The sequence below is a fragment of the Apteryx mantelli genome, chromosome 3 (assembly GCF_036417845.1).
Source record: "Apteryx mantelli isolate bAptMan1 chromosome 3, bAptMan1.hap1, whole genome shotgun sequence".
NCBI classification, from domain to species: domain Eukaryota; kingdom Metazoa; phylum Chordata; class Aves; order Apterygiformes; family Apterygidae; genus Apteryx; species Apteryx mantelli.
The window spans coordinates 97,727,721-97,744,374 of NC_089980.1; the positions used below are offsets into that span (position 1 = coordinate 97,727,721).

At 36.9% G+C, this 16,654-nt stretch overlaps 1 protein-coding gene across 3 annotated transcripts in view; it reads left to right on the top strand.

The window, feature by feature from the left end:
• Positions 1-16,654, top strand: part of MDN1 (midasin AAA ATPase 1) — a 109,203-nt gene that overhangs the window by 31,664 nt on the left and 60,885 nt on the right. For all 3 annotated transcript variants that reach the window (XM_067293986.1, XM_067293987.1, XM_067293988.1), the window contains exons 21-39: positions 42-189; positions 364-474; positions 1,312-1,463; positions 1,961-2,139; positions 2,518-2,726; positions 3,238-3,384; positions 4,325-4,466; positions 4,600-4,734; positions 4,811-4,949; positions 5,914-6,052; positions 6,146-6,276; positions 7,795-7,939; positions 9,072-9,201; positions 10,328-10,561; positions 11,427-11,624; positions 12,883-13,091; positions 13,706-13,828; positions 14,874-15,071; positions 15,163-15,270. In XM_067293986.1, the coding sequence (XP_067150087.1) occupies positions 42-189; positions 364-474; positions 1,312-1,463; positions 1,961-2,139; positions 2,518-2,726; positions 3,238-3,384; positions 4,325-4,466; positions 4,600-4,734; positions 4,811-4,949; positions 5,914-6,052; positions 6,146-6,276; positions 7,795-7,939; positions 9,072-9,201; positions 10,328-10,561; positions 11,427-11,624; positions 12,883-13,091; positions 13,706-13,828; positions 14,874-15,071; positions 15,163-15,270 (2,977 nt within the window). The remainder of the gene's footprint in view (positions 1-41; positions 190-363; positions 475-1,311; positions 1,464-1,960; positions 2,140-2,517; positions 2,727-3,237; positions 3,385-4,324; positions 4,467-4,599; positions 4,735-4,810; positions 4,950-5,913; positions 6,053-6,145; positions 6,277-7,794; positions 7,940-9,071; positions 9,202-10,327; positions 10,562-11,426; positions 11,625-12,882; positions 13,092-13,705; positions 13,829-14,873; positions 15,072-15,162; positions 15,271-16,654) is intronic.

The window sequence follows — 16,654 nt, forward strand, 5'->3', positions numbered from 1 at the left end:
CACTATGTAACTGGAACTGGTTTCACTCTTTATTTTTGCAGCTTTTATTTATCTGTGAAAAAGGAAGCAGAAACAAAGCTGGTGGATGGAACTGGCCACAGACCTCATTATAGTCTCCGTACGCTTTGCAGGGCGTTGAGATTTGCAGCATCTAATCCATGTAGCAGCATACCACGCTCACTGTATGAGGTGATTGCCTGTATTGGGGTTTGTTTCAATATGTGTATTCCCCACTAAGTCTGTCTGGATAAAGGAAAATCCTGTCTTCTGAGTGCAATATTGAATGGAAAGGATTCTTTAACCTGTATATCTTTTTTCTAATAATTTTTCACATAACTGTTGAAAACAACTCTTCTTCTTTAGGGCTTCTGTTTGAGTTTCCTGACGCAGCTTGACAGAGTTTCTCACCCAGTAGTTCAAAAGCTAATTTGCCAGCATATAGTCTCTGGCAACATCAAAAGCCTTCTCAGGCAGGTAGGTAACTAAGCGTATATTGAGCTGTTTATTATTCAGAGTAAAATGTATTTTGAGTTGCGTTCTCTGCCTTTTTGCTCCATGCTTCCTTATCACAGTCATGTCTTTCCTATATAAAAGATAAGTGCTTAAAAAAAAAAAATACTGTTCTTTTTCAACTTTTTATTTATACATGAAATGCCCATAGGTTAGCCTGTTTTTTTTGTTAATTTGAAAAAAATATGGAAGACTGAATAATTACAGAATTGTAGAGTGTGGATAGCTTAATATATTGACTCCAATTGTAAAGTCATGGGTGGGAAATGAGAAGCTTTCACAGACTTTTTATTTTTAGATCCGAAGTGCAGAATAATGTTGATATGAAGCAAACATCTGTGCTTTGTCTCTTATGGGAAAGGAAGAATCTCACTAGTTCTGGGAGTCCAAAAAGCGTGGCTCACTAGGCAGCTCGAGTGGGGAAGCTAGTTGTAAAAGATGGGTATTACTTCCACAAAAAAAAAACATATTATGAAAATATGTACAAATAAAAAGTTAAAAGCCAATTTTCAGTTTGGAAGTGTACTTTAAAATTTAGGGCTAGGAGTCAGGAGACCTTTTGGTCTTCACGTCTCTGGCAAAGTTTCTTGCTTCATGACCTTGAAATAATCTGTTCAGCCTTTCCTTGTAATTTGCATTCTGTGACAACCAGACAGTGCTCGCTGCAGGAGTGCTCAGGGGGTAACTTAAAATGATTGAGTGCTTCTTAAAGAATATGTTATAGTGGTGTAGCAATATTTGTCTTCATTAGAAAATCAAAACTCATTTGTATGATCCGTTATTTTTGTCATTTCTCCTCAGCAAATACCAAAACCCCAAGAAGGGAGGTTTATACATATAGAAGGATACTGGATTGCAGCTGGGGATAAAGAACCTACTGTAGATGAGACTTATGTGCTAACCCCTTCTGTTAAGCTTAATCTCAAAGACATTGTCAGAGTTGTGTCTGCAGGGTATGTTTTTTTTTTTTTTTTCCATTAGAAAAACTAAGTAAAATGTATTTATTTGGGTCTTAAGCATTGGTGTCCATCTAGTTGTTATTTTTTGGCATGAGTAGTGTCTGTTTTCTTCCTATTTTATGGTAATTTTTCATTATACATTGACTTGAATTTATACTTCTATTTCTTGTCTCTTTAAAACACTTTACTGCTATACCCAGTTTTTTTAAATGATAATCCAGAGATTTGCAGTTTGAATAACCTGCTCATTTCACACTGCCATGTAATAACTTCATGGGTAGCAGTTTGCATTTGGGGGTGAAATTATTTATATTTCTTCATTACTGCGTGATCTTAGATATGTTGCTCAGAAGGGGTTAAATAGTGATATTTTGGTAATAGTTGTAAAAGTATCTGTCAAAATTTCAAATGATGATGATATGCTGATACATTGTACATGAAAAGGATGTATGACTGATGCTTCTAAACACTATTTTGTTTTTTCCTTTTAGGACTCACCCAGTACTGATTCAAGGAGAGACTTCTGTTGGTAAAACCAGTTTAATTCACTGGTTGGCTGCTGCTACTGGCAACCACTGTGTAAGGATTAACAACCATGAACATACTGACATCCAGGAATATATTGGCTGTTATACATCAGATGCTTCTGGGAAGCTGATATTTAAGGAAGGTGGGTGAGCATATTACATTTACTTTAAATTTCCTTTCTCACTTTACTGTTTTTTTTCTTCCCTGCCTAACTTGTCTGTTTACAATGCAGAGGTGACCTTCCATAAACTTAGTCTTTGCCCGACCGATTATAATGTAATTTGTGTGAATTCTACTGAATTCTTAAGAGTTTGTGTTTATCTCCTTTATTGTTTACTTTTTCTTCTCCACTCTTTGTCCAATAGGATAAAAGAATCAACAGTTTAAACATTACTGTCACTTTGCACTCTGGATGAGCATTTATACAGTGTGAAAACTGATTGCTAAAAGCTTTTATTTGAATGTACACTTCTGTGAATTTTGTTAGATTTTAATGAGAACTTTTTTTGTTCTCTCCAAGGCATCCTCATTGATGCTATGAGAAAGGGCTACTGGATTGTTCTCGATGAGTTGAATTTGGCTCCCACTGATGTTCTGGAGGCCCTCAATAGATTGTTGGATGATAATAGAGAACTGTTCATTACTGAGACTCAGGAAGTCGTCAAAGCTCATCCTCACTTCATGCTGTTTGCCACACAGAATCCTCCAGGACTCTATGGTGGCAGGAAGGTCCGTATAATCTCTTCCTTTGAGTAACTATGACTCTAGGAAATGAATCTCTGTGGTACATAGAGCTGTGTTGGGAAAACTTTCTGATGCATAGTGTAGACTTAATAGGAAACTGTTAAGTGGTAGAGAGAAGAGGTGATTGTGCTGGCTTTCAGCACCTCAGCTGGGTTCTGTATAGGTTGGTTGCTTTGTTCACAGATAACAAATTTCTAATTCACTTTGAGTAATGAAATTTGAGTGCTTTACTGAATTGGAGCTTATGTATGTTATGATTGACTTGCCATGTCTTGTTAAAGAGCACTGGAGGAGAGACTTCTCTTAGGTAATTAATATCCATTTTAAAGCTTTTGGCATCATCCAGGCTCTCTATGCTCTCTTTGTACATTTATGTATATATGCTAATTTGTATATCATGAAGCTAGCCATATTTCCTTTGGCTGTATAGGGAAAGATATATAACACAAGGAATATTGAAGGAATGAGTTCAGACAGCCCTATTCTCATATTCTAGGTTTTGTCCAGAGCCTTCAGAAATCGTTTTGTGGAACTGCATTTTGATGAACTGCCAAGTGCTGAACTGGAAACAATCCTGCACAAGCGATGCAGTTTGCCACCTTCTTACTGCAGCAAACTTGTCAAAGTCATGTTAGACCTGCAAGTATGAGAGTCTTTCTTTTATTGTAGAAAACCATGCAGGCATAATTCAGCACTGAGTAGAAGAAATCCCTTTTGAGGTCAGGGGAAGTGTTGGGGTCAGGGGAAGTGTTGTGAACTATCAGATGTCTAAAAGTAACACAATTGATGGAAGAGAACCCACCACTAAAATGCTTAGTTTAACATCACCTTAGGAAAAGTGGTGTCAGATTTGAGAGAAGGCCAGCAAAAAATTAGTAAGTGAAGGCCTTATGGTTTGATGGGTAAAATTTTGAGCATTTCCCACCAGTGTCCAAAATACTCACATTTTTATTTAAAAGGCTTTTAAACATTGTCCCTTGCTCTGGATCCAAAGTGCCATAATAGATCTGTAGCAGTCTTCGGATCATGCTAACTTCTATTATTATTATTTGTAATCAATAATTTCAGATGTGCTCTGATTCCCCTTCATTTAACAGACATTCAGTTTTTAGTAAGTAGCTAAAACTGTCTCATATTTAAAAACAATTGCAGCAGCACAAATCAGAGTACTTTTTTCTTATAGCTTTCTAGACTAAGTGTAGTTAGCTTTTTTACTGTATTGGAGTAAAATAAACTTAAAATACTAATGTATGGTTTTGGTGTAGAACCTCATCTTTTGTTTGGATTTTTGTTTTATTCTGGGTACCTATATTTATTTATTATTTTTACTTGTTATTACCTATATTATTTTATTACAGGTACCTGTCAAATTACTCACTTGTAGATAATTTAAGTTTGGGAAATGTGACTGTATTAGTGTGGGGTTTTTTGTTTGTTTTGTTCTGTGTTTTTTTTTTTTTTTTTTTTTGCTACAGTGATTTTGTTCAAATGAATGTCATATTGGAGAGCACTGAGATACTTTGCTTTAAGTATTCAGACTGGTTCATGAAAAAAATGACTATCACATCTTGTTCTTATGGCAGTCTTACCGCAGAGGTTCAACAGTGTTTGCTGGGAAACATGGGTTCATTACCCTGCGGGATCTGTTTCGCTGGGCTGAAAGGTACAGATTGGCAGAACAGCTGGAGAAGGATTACGACTGGCTTCAGCACTTAGCAAATGATGGTGAGCCCTCCAACTTTTCTTCATTTTTTCAAAGAGTGTCTGGAGAATTGATTTTTAACCCGAATTTTTAAGTATAAATCTTTTTTGCTGATTGACCAACTGTAATTGATTTTTCTCTTCCTCTGTTTGATAGGTTTTATGCTTCTGGCAGGCAGAGTCAGGAAACAAGAGGAGGTGGATGTTATTCAGAGTGTCCTTGAAAAGCACTTCAAGAAAAAACTGTATCCTCAGACCCTCTTCTCAGAGGAGAGTGTCAGAAAGCTGTTGGGTGAGTTTCCTAAAAGGACCACATTGGTAGTTCTCTAGAGGCTGCTGAAGCTGACAAGTTGCTTTGTGTTGTGCAGCTAAATCCTCCACGCAGATGTCAGTGATGGACAGAGATTTTAACCATATTGTCTGGACTCAAGGGATGAGGAGGCTTGCCGTTTTGGTGGGAAGAGCCCTGGAATTTGGTGAACCAGTACTGCTGGTTGGAGACACAGGGTAACCTTGCTTTTTATAGTTCTGTAGCAACGCCTGAGCCAGACACCTAATGATCGAGTGGGCTTCAGTGCTTCTCTGATTTGGGACCTTATAAGCCTCCCTCATGGCAGACTTGTAGCTGCTGTTTTTCACAATTCACATCTGTGGGGAAGGAATTACATCCCTTTCAGTGCAAGTCTTTTAATAGAATTGTTTTACATTTGTGTTCTGCTTTATCTGCATTATGTACAGCTATACAGAAATTATACAGAAAGTAGTAAAACTGAAGAGGGCTGACTTCTCTTCCCTTCTTTCATGAGTTGCCCTGTTAAATCTTACCGTGCCTCTTTGGGAGGTTTCATTTGGGAATTGGGGCAGTTTGCTCTTTGAGAACACGTTCACTTACATGTTTTAAGGGCTTAAGAGAATATAGCCCTGGTGACTTTTTTCCTGCATGCGATAAGAGATCATGAAAGCAGAGGCTGTCTGTTCCTGTGCTGGTTACAAATACTGAGAGTGAAAGTTTTTGGGTAGGTGGGAGTGGAACCACAAGGAAAGGGAGAAGTAAAATTAATTAGGTACTAAAAGAGACCTCTAGATACTCAGCAGTTTATTCCCTCAGACTTGGCATGGTCCAGACATGCAGCATCTCCAGTTTAACAGAAAGTTAGATTAGTTCAGTAGCTGTACAGGCATGCTGAAATAAGTTTGCTTTTGAACCTTCAGAAATCCATCAATGCATATATGGATTTAAATGTAATTAAAGGCATCTTATGCAAGTTATCAACAGTTGTTAAGCCAAAAATGGCTTCTCTTTGCATGTATTTATTTCAAGGAAAGGGAGCAGAAGGAAATTTGCATGTTGAAGCCCTTGCCTTGTAGATCTTTAAGTAAAGTGTGAATCCTATCCAAAGTGAGTGGGGTTTTTTTTAATATATTATTATTATTTTTTTATTCTTGCCCTTTCAATTCATTGACTTTCCAGGTGTGGTAAAACTACCATTTGTCAGATCTTTGCAGCATTAACAAATCAGAAACTGTACTCAATAAACTGCCACTTGCATATGGAGACTTCAGATTTTTTGGGAGGACTGCGACCGGTCAGACAGAGGTCAAAAGACCAGGTTTGTCTCACATCAATAGTACTTGATAGTATGACCAAAGAAGGAAAAAGTAGCAATTATTAATGCCTTTTCACTTCCTTTTATGTTTTTTAGGAGGAATCTGATGTTTCTAGACTCTTTGAGTGGTGTGATGGACCCCTAGTTTTAGCAATGAAGCAGGAGGGTTTTTTTCTCCTTGATGAGATTTCTTTAGCTGATGATTCTGTTCTAGAGAGACTTAACAGGTATGTTTTAAATGTGTTTAGTGTTAAGTGTCAATTATGAGGCTATTCATCATATAAACATTAGTAGGGTAAATTTAGCTTTTTTAGGCATGTTTGGTTTTTGGTCCAGTGAGCTGCTCTTCATGCAGTTCTTGCTAAAAGGAAGAATGACTCTAAATAACTCTCGGCTTGTTCATGGTTCAACTTCTGTGCCAGTTTGTTTTGCTAATTGCCATCTGGCAGAGGTGCTAGTGGTAATCGCAGTAATTTTTTGACAATTTTTAGGTTTTGAAATTCTAATAACAATTATGTACAGTGAAAGATAGTAAGATGAGGCAAGACGAAACTGCCTCATCTTGCCTAAGTCTTGATGTCTTAACATACTTGGAAAAATGAAGCAATACTTTGACTGAAAAGTAGATGTGTGTACATTTGCTTGATGTGTTGATACACTGCTTGCGGGGTTTTTTTGAACGCTTTTGCAGTGAAAACCACTACCTTGCATTTGGCTTTGTAGTGATGCTACAGGCTGCACTCAAATTGCTCTATTTGTGTTTCATGGCTGAAAATGAGAAGATGAGAGGATTCACTTTAGCCAGGGGTATTAGCTATTGAATAAAGAAATTACAGGCATAAAACCTTGTTTAGTTTAAACAGTATATAAAGGCAGTTTACAGTGTGAGTCAAGCTGGAAAATAAAAGCTTCAAGTAAAATCTACAATTCACCATCTGCGATATTAATTTTTTCAGCCTGTCAGTGAATTCTTGGAAAATGATATGTCTTGTCAAATACCAGAAACAAAATCTAGTTACTTCACTCTGTTTTTTTGTTTAGAGTTTTTTTTAAACTTACATTACCCTTCAATATTTGCTTGTATCCCTCATTTTAGTCTTTTCCGTTACCCAATATATTGAGATGAGTAGCAGCTATTTTATCCATCATATCCAAACTCTCTCTGTTCCAAGCTGGGTTTTTTTCATTATACCATTGAAGCTATTATTCTTTCTTGAAGCTCAATTGACTTCATTGTTTTGCTAGCGATACTAAACAGTGTCTTTCTAACAGGTAACAGGTCAAACTTTTACACCTCTTTAGTGTACACTGAAATGTAGCTAATAAAAATACTTAATAGGATGCTTCTCAGATGTATAGTGTCAGCCTGAGGACTGGTTCATTGTGCTGATTTCTTTAGCTAGCTGCTATGAATGTAACTTTTCCCATTGCTTTTCTGAAAAGAGAGCTGTGAGATGTATTCCCGAATTAGCTAAGGTTTTTTGACATATATTTGAACTGAACCTTAATGACAAGGCTGGGTTGAGTTTCCTTCTGAACAAAACTGGAAATGTTCTCATTTAGGAAGGATGAACAGAATTTACTATTCTTTTTAAGAAATAATACAAATTCTGGGGCAGTGAAACTTGTTCAAGGCCAATTCATGTCATATTCATTTTGTAAGTGGCCTTCTGAAGTGTGAAATGAAATTTAAATAAAATGATTAGTTTTTGTGTTTTTTTTCTTTTTTTAACCCTTCTCTTTAGTGTTCTTGAAGCTGAAAAGACATTGGTACTTGCAGAAAAAGGTGGTCAAGAGGATGACGATAATGAAGTAGAACTGTTGGTTGCAGGAAAGAAATTTCGTATCGTAGCAACCATGAACCCAGGAGGAGACTTTGGGAAAAAAGAGGTAAATGCCAAAGCCACTGGAAAAACAGCTTACGTCTTCTGGTCATATTAGTCGTTTAGTGAGTAGAGGTGCAATACTAAAATGTATCATGCCAGTTCTGGCATCCGCTGCTTTCTAATGGGAGTCTGCCTCATAGCTTTAAAGGAGGATTAGAATGTGTCTGTTTTCCATCACTTCTGTGTGCTGTCATTTTCACAAATTTAAGTTAATATTCAGCAGAATATCAAAGAAAAATTCAGGCCTCTAAACACTTCAGGTAGGCTTGAGATGCAGAATGCTTCAGGTACAGAAAATGTGGCTCATGAAGGAAGTAAATCCAGCTCTAGCATATGAGTCTGGATGGAGTCGTATGAAGCTGCATAACAGTTTATTCTCCTTAATACTGTTCAGAAAGTGACAGCTAGAAGTCATCTTGTCATTCTCAGTGAATGTAAACATGACATCCTAAAATGCCTTTCTCATTAAGTGGAAAAAACTCTTGTTTCTGAAGTTCTGCTTCAAGTTGTTTAAAAGACAAGTAAAAAACCTTTAAGGAACATTTGAGCTAGGACTAAGAGGTATAAGCTTTTTTTTTTTTTTACCTGCAAGAAGATGGGTACTCATTTTAAAATGCTTTTTACTGTACAAAACAACTCATTATAGAGCCCTGTGTTTAAAGGAGATTTATTTTGGCATTGCATTCACGCTAATTGATTTTGCTTCACCAATTCAGCCAGAGTAAGAGGAATTACGGAAAGGAGATGTAACTGAAGGCAAATTTCTGTGTGATAGTTTGCCTTTGAAAGCAAAGGGACAAGGGAAGTTATGTAGCTGTTGTTTGATGCATGATATCCTAGAATGAAATGGGGCTTTGGTGCTTGCAAACCAGCTTAGTTTCTTCCCATATTCTTTCAGACTTTCTCATGTTCAGCTGTTTCTTCTGTAGATGCTACTAGTGGAAATCTTAATCCACATTTTCTTCAAAGATTTTGTTGTAAAGTGACCTCATCAAAATTGGAAGGGAAGGTCTGATTTGTTTGCTTTATATATTGCTCACATATATTGTGGCTACAAGGCTAACAAGGTTAACTGAAACCTTAAGTAATGTGGTGTAGCCTGAACCGAATTGCTATATGGTTCTTTTTGTCTGCAGCTTTCTCCTGCACTGCGTAACAGATTTACAGAGATATGGTGTCCACAAAGCAATGGCCGTGATGATTTAATACAGATTGTAAAACACAATCTTCATCCAGGATTGTCTCTGGGTGGAATAAACTATCAAGGTGGGTATTCCTCTGTTTGAATTTCAAACATTGTTTAGGAGAAAAACAGTTTGGAGACTGTTACATTTTCCCAAGGATTTGTGCTGGTGTGTCCCTTTTTCTTTTAAGTGCATCTCTCTCTGGGGACAAATACAAAATATTTTGGCCTCTGCTCTTCCTTCATAGTTTATGTTATATGACTAGCCAGGAGTAAGACCAAGGCAGCATTCATCCCCCCCAATCAGGTAGTCAAATTATCCCCATCTCTTCAGTGCCCAATCTTAGTTCCACTGTAATGTGTTGAAAGAACTGCCAATTCCTGTTCTGGCAGCAGCTTTGCTATTAGTATTGATCACTCGACTCTGTCTTGGCACTTGAATTTAAAAGGATCTATAATGGCAGCACAGGTGCTGACTTCCTTCCTTACTCTTCAGTTATCCTGTCTGTTAGGATATAGAGTACCCATCCACACTGTTCATGCACTACTGCTTCTCCCTGTGCTGTTTCAGCTTGCATCTTGCCTTGCTCTAATTGAGCAAAAAGGAGTTGTTTTCATTTGTGTGAAAGGGAAGATTAGAGCTGGGAGGATGTGTAAGCAAGCTATGGCTCCTGTGGCAATGTGCTTTGTGACGGGAAGCCGTTCCTCTTTTTTCCTTCCTGTTCTTGGAGGGAAAACTTTGTTACCACTCAGAGGCTAGAATTACTCCTTATTCTCTGTCGTGTTACTAATACTTTTGAGGGATGAAGCTTCTCTGAAGAATTTATTAATTTAACCATTGTTTCCGGATCTAGATATGCGAGCATTCTTAAAGAAGATAGCTTGGTATGACAGAAGAAGTCTTGATTCCAGGAACTGAAATATCTTTAGTTATAGATGTGTCAGCCTGACATTCTCTTGTGAATGTGCTATTTTTATATCAATATTAATGTTTGAAGTATGTTCAGGGGTATCTTAATTCTGTTCATTTCCTCTTTTCTTTCCGTTAAACTTGTTTGAGTTTAAAAGCACTGTACTTCAATGCAAATACTTTACAAAATATATTTTTTTCTTCTCCTTCCATTACAATGATGATTATTCTACAACAGTGTAATAGATGTCACTGATGAAATTCATTTTATAATTCATTAATTTTGAATGTTTTTACAGGGTCAGACATTGCAGAGCTCATGATGGACTTCATTGAATGGCTAACTAATCAAGAGTTTGGTCGCCAGTGTATTCTCAGCGTACGAGATGTCTTATCATGGGTTAATTTTATGAATGTCATGGTAGAGGATGAAGAGTCACATTCTGCCAAGGAATGTAGTCGTCTTTACACTTCTCCGGTGATGTCTTTTATCCATGCTGCATGTTTGGTATACATTGATGGAATAGGATCAGGTACGTCTTCAGTGCTCATTTGACAGAGGAAAATAGAGAGGTATATATTTGTATTTGTTTTATATACATAGAATATACATTGAATATGTACACAGAATGCAGACAGATACTTTGGAGCAGTATGGAATGCTTATGGGAGAAATTTTCAATTCCATTTAACAATATCTTGTACTTTACATGCTTTTGTTTTCATGCTTCAGTAGCAAGTGTTTGAATAATGCAGCAAGCTTAAGTAAATTGCACATAATAATAATATTACAAGGCTGAACACACAAATTAAGAAAGCATGTAGTTTTCTGTCAAGTATTCTGAGCTGATATATTATGATATGGTATTTAATTACATGCTCACATACTGTCCTTCTTCCCCCACACCTCAAGTCAGCATGTGTACATGCTAGCCCATAACATGTACATAGCTCGGAAGCATCTTAGCATGTCTGGCCACTGGCCCTGCTGATTAGTAGGAAACCTGGGAACAGGAGAAAAGTGAAAATCTGTAAGTAATGCAGGGAAAGAAGGCTTGGGAGCTATGACCAGGGGTCAGGATGATAGTGATGGTAGAAGAGAAGCTTTTGGAAACAAGGTGTCCTTAATTCTGCTGCTCACCGAACAATTTCTTTACATTAAGCAGTACTGGAAATAAGAATGTAGAATCCAGGTCATCACCATTTCATCCGGTGTGCGATCCCTATGTTTTTCCTTGAAACTATTAAAACTGGCAAGCAACAGCACCAACACTAAATATCAGCCTGAAGCAGAATACTGCACAAAATTGGCATCTGTGAAAACAATTCTGTTTCTTAGACATTGAATGAACATGTTTAGCTATGGTTATGAAGCACACTTAACTTTCTTAATTATAGGTACAACATCCTGCTCAGCTGATACCGCTTTATCAGCTCGTGAAAAATGCCTGGCATTCTTATGTGAGAAAATTGGTCAATTCCTTGAGCTAACTGACTATCAGAAGAATCAGCTAAAGATTTATGACAGAACAAAGGAGAAAGAGTTTGTGTGGATGGACAACTTCATGGGAATCCACCCATTTTTTATTCCCAGAGGCAAGAGACTGTGTGTGGGAGTGGGTGGATATTTATTATCTGCTTTTTATTTGTAATAATTCTGTTATTTGCTAGATCTAGGTAAAATACCTGAACTGTTAGAGAACAATTTATAATTTGTTCTAAAGACTAGAACAAATTCTTCTGGCTCCCAAGTATCTTCATTGCGGCTCCTGTCACCTTTATTAACGTTAGTTTCTTAAGAACGTATCTGTTACTTGTGTATTTTGATGATTTTGTAAATGACTGGTTAATAGCCTAATTTTAGGAGACTTTTGGTGAAATGAAGCTTCTTGAATTTTGAGCTGTAATTTCCTCTCACTTTACACGGTCAGAATATCCATTAACTTCAGCCAAAAGTTAGAGCTCCTTCCAGCTCTTGTGTAAAGCATGGGAAGCAGGGATCATGGGTGCAGTGCTAAACGCAATAGAGTCTAATGCCCTGCCTTGCTATAGCCAAAGATTCCCAGTGATTTTTGCAGTGTTATTTAGTCTCTGTATCTCTGTCAAATTTTTATTGCGATTGGAACTACCCACATTTTGCTTTCCACCTTTAAAATATAGTGAGGGGATCAAAAAGTGATAGCAGTTAGACTGTGAACTTTCTAATTCATCTATTTCAAACTCATCATTCATTCTAGTTCTAATTCATCTAATTAATTTTGAGTGTCAGGGAACTATGTAGAGCACATTCCTAATGCTACGTTCATCATTCATTTTTGAACATTTTGGTGCTCGTGGATTGGTTTTAGCCATGCATAAAATTGTGCAAGGTTAAGCTTTTCATGAGTTGCTTAGCTTCCCTCTGGGAAATTAGATCACAGAAAGAAGGTCAGTATGTTGTTCTATAACATGTCTGAATTGTATCCTTCAGGGCCAAATTTTCAGAAGCTGCTTTTAATTTTGTATCCACATGTTTTTGAAACTCTAGAAGAGAATTATAATTTTGCAGTGACAGATCTCTAGTTTGGCTCATGAACACTCTACATTGTTAAAGTTTTATGCCAGAATCCATTGTACATTCATACGCTTTTTGCAAATTTACTCATGAATGGAGATTGGCTGAGACAACTGTAGATTAAATAGAAAGTATGTACCTGATCTCTGAAAATGGGATATAAGCTTGATCTCCATTACTTGTTGCAGTGAACTCAGCAGTTAACAGATTGAACGATCTCTTTTAGAAGCACATTGTCAACGGCTCCAGTATTAACATTTTGGTTTAATTGTTTTCTGGTTTGCTTTTCCTTTGTTTCAGGCCCTGTTCTTCAGAGGAACAGCATTACAGATTATGCTCTAAATGCAGGGACTACTGCAGTGAATGCACAAAGGCTGTTAAGAGCCTTACAGCTTCCCAAACCTGTTCTGCTGGAGGGATCACCAGGTGTGGGCAAGACCAGTCTAGTTGCCGCCCTGGCAAAGGCTTCAGGAAACTGTCTTGTTCGAATCAACCTGTCTGAGCAAACGGTAGAATAAAATATTATCCTTGTAACTTAGTGTTGTTGGGGGAAGAGGGGAGAGAGTTTTTTCCCTAAATTAAAAGCACGATTTTTGTTTGTTTGCCTTAAAAAAAAAAAAAAAAAAAAAAAAGCTTTGGCACTGTGTCTGAGATGCCAGTTATTTCCTTCTTGGTCTCAAAATAAAGCTAAGTGGGAACGGGAAACCAGAAAGAGCAGTGAGTTTCTGTGAGAGAGGAGTGCCAATTTCCAGATTTTTGTGTTCTTTTCAAGTGAAGACATGCATAATTGTCTACTGTGTTTTTCTTGGCTTCTGCAAAGTTACTTGAAAGCAACTTTAAGGCTTTCTAGGTTTTTTGTTCCTAGATTTTTGGGGTTATGTTGTTTTGTTTGGTTCTCTGTTGTTAAATGTAGCAGCTAGTCACTGGAGTCCTATTGTGAAAAAGCTTTTAGCATCTTGAAATTACTGATTTTTTTTTTTTGAAAAAAAAATTTTTTTAATACTTACATTTTAGCTATATTTAAAGGGGAGGGAGAAAATGTGAGATAAAGTTAACAAAGGTTGTTCATGAAATTTCACACATTTTTACACAGAAGTTTTGCACTTTCTTTCTCCTCCCAAAGGATGTGACAGACTTGTTTGGGACAGATTTGCCTGTTGAAGGTGGGAAGGGAGGAGAATTTGCATGGCGTGATGGACCTCTACTAGCAGCATTAAAGGCTGGACACTGGATTGTATTAGATGAGGTAAATTCAAATTTTGAACACAAGTAAAATGGAATGTTTTGAAAGAGCAAAAGTGATGGTTTGGTATGTAGGATAAATACCCTCAAGAGCTTGTGACTGAACTTAATTTTGCTTAACTTTAGTCATCTGATTCTAGGTGCCCAGTTGAAGGTAATCGTTCCATTTACAGGGAGATGAATCTTCCTCTAGAAGTCCCTTTGTCCATTCCTGCTCTACAGAGGGAGTGTAAAAGACTAGCTTTCACTAAATCTCTGACTTTCAGACAGCAGAACGAGGCATGGATCCCAGCCTAAGTTACTGCAGTAAACCAACCTGAGATTTACGCTTGAAAGCTTTCTGGGAAGGGAATCAACATAAGTTTTGGCATACATACTCTTGTGGATGTAATTTCACTGAAATAAAAGTAATTTTGCTGGGGCTCTTTTGGGTACTGGTTTAATCAAGATCAATAAGAGTTAAACTACACTGCCACCAGAGGTTTGTTGGTGTATCAAAGTAGTAAATGCTTTCAACCACATGCATGTATAGAGCTCATTTCCTTATGACGGCATGTGTTTTAATTATTGCTGAGTGCAAAATCTTAAATTTTTTAGCTGTTTGTATACCTTTTTTCTGTTGTGAAAAATACTACTTTAAACAACCATGATGTTTAAATAATCCAGACTGCCTTCATTTAGAAAAAAAACAAAAAACACCACCACCAACAACAAAAAAATACTTCGTGTGAATGTCACAAATGTATGAAGATAAGTCCAGAAGAAACAACATCTTGAAAATGCAGGTTTTGCAATGAAAGAAGTGTTTTGTTATCCTGGTAAGAACACAGTAGAAATAGTAAGTGCAAACAGGGAAAAGTGTTAGTTATAGCTTTGTTGCTCCAGTATAAGAACAGTCTAGTTGGAGGTAGTAACATATAACAATGCTGGGACAGCAAGGAAACTGAATTTTACCTTCAGTATATACTATACTACTAGTCTACTAAACTAGAAATTATGAGAAAGCATTTTGTGGACCATTAATATATTGCCTCTGTTTCTTTTCTCAGTTAAATCTGGCTTCTCAGTCTGTGTTAGAAGGACTAAATGCATGTTTTGACCACAGAGCAGAGATTTACGTTCCCGAACTGGGGATGAATTTTCATGTACAGCACAAGAAGACAAAGATTTTTGGATGCCAGAATCCGTACAGACAAGGAGGTGGAAGAAAGGGTCTGCCCAAATCCTTTCTTAACAGATTTACACAGGCAAGCTTATTTGTTTGGTTTAAGCTACATTGTGATCCTGTTTTGTATTTTTCTGACTATATCAACACACAATGTTTTCTTGATTCTATAGGTGTATGTTGATCTACTGTCAGCTGCAGATATGGAGTTTATTGGGAATACTCTGTTTCCTGCCATTGATAAAAGTATTATTGCTAAAATGGTTGCTTTCAATAACAAGGTAAATATATAGTTTCGCTTCTTTTGTATAGAAGTAGGCATAATGCAGTAGGATTAAAAGTAAAACCTAGTGTGTTATTTTCTATGACTTTTATAGAGAAGTATGTGGGTGGAAAAGAGGACTGGAAATATATGCAAAAAAAAAAAAAAAAGAGCATCATTAAATGCCACCTGAATGCATTTACAACTGTAATTACCTACAGAATTACTCTGGAGGGACATTATTTTTCATAAAAGATAAAATTTTAAGAAAAGACTTAGTTCTATGGAAGTTTGAAAACTTGGAGAAATGAGTTGAGAAAATAATGATTTTCCATATGTGCAAGTTATTCTTCAAGCATTAACAAAAAGAGCTATATTTTAACAAGAACTGAAATGTGTATTTTTGTTTCTGGTCTTAATTTCTCATTTGCTTTTTACTGTGGAATGTTGTTAGAGTGATAGGATCAAGTGAAAGCATCATTTGACCTTTTCAAAGTTAGAAGTTTTTAAGGATGTGGAAAGTACTTCCAGAACATTGCGAGAGTGGTAAAAGAAAAATCTTTTCTGACAAGATCTGTCTATGGCAAAGAATTCAGAGATGCTCAGATCCAAAATTGTGTAAATATAAAAGATTTTCAACAAATATTAATTGCAGGCAACTACTTGTTTGCTATTTTGTGGCTTTAAATATTGCTGTTTTGTGCAAAGTGCAGGATTTAAAATTCACAGTAAGAATTTATGTATGGTCATGCTTCTGAAGTTGCACTTCGGACTCATGACATGAGAAAAATAGATTTATCTTCAACTGGAAAAAGATGTAGTAATATTGAGATAAAGAATACAGACATACTGCATTTTACTGCGCTTTGCAGATATTGCGTTTTTTACAAATTGAAGGTTTGTGGCAACCCTGTGTCGAGCAAGTCTGTCAGCACCATTTTTCCAACAGCATGTGCTCACTTCGTGGCTCTGTGTCACATTTTGGTAATTCTTGCAATATTTCAAACTTTTCGTTGTTATTGTATCTGTTATGGTGATCTGTGATCAGTGATCTTTGATGTTACTATTGTAATTGTTTTGGGGTACCACAAACTGCGCCTGTACAGGATGGTGAACTTAATCGATTAAGTGTTGTGTGTGTTCTGACTGCTCCACCAACCGGCCGTTCCCCCGTCTCTCTCCCTCTCCTCGGGCCTCCCTATTCCCTGAGACACAATAATATTGAAATTAGGGCAATTAATAACCCTACAATGGCCTCTAAGTGTTCAAGTGAAAGGAAGAGTTGCACATCTCTCACTTTAAATCAAAAGCTAGAGATGATTAAGCTTAGTGAGGAAGGCATGTCGAAAGCCGAGATAGGCTGAAAGCTCGGCCTCTTGCGCCAAGCAGTTAGCCAAGCTGTG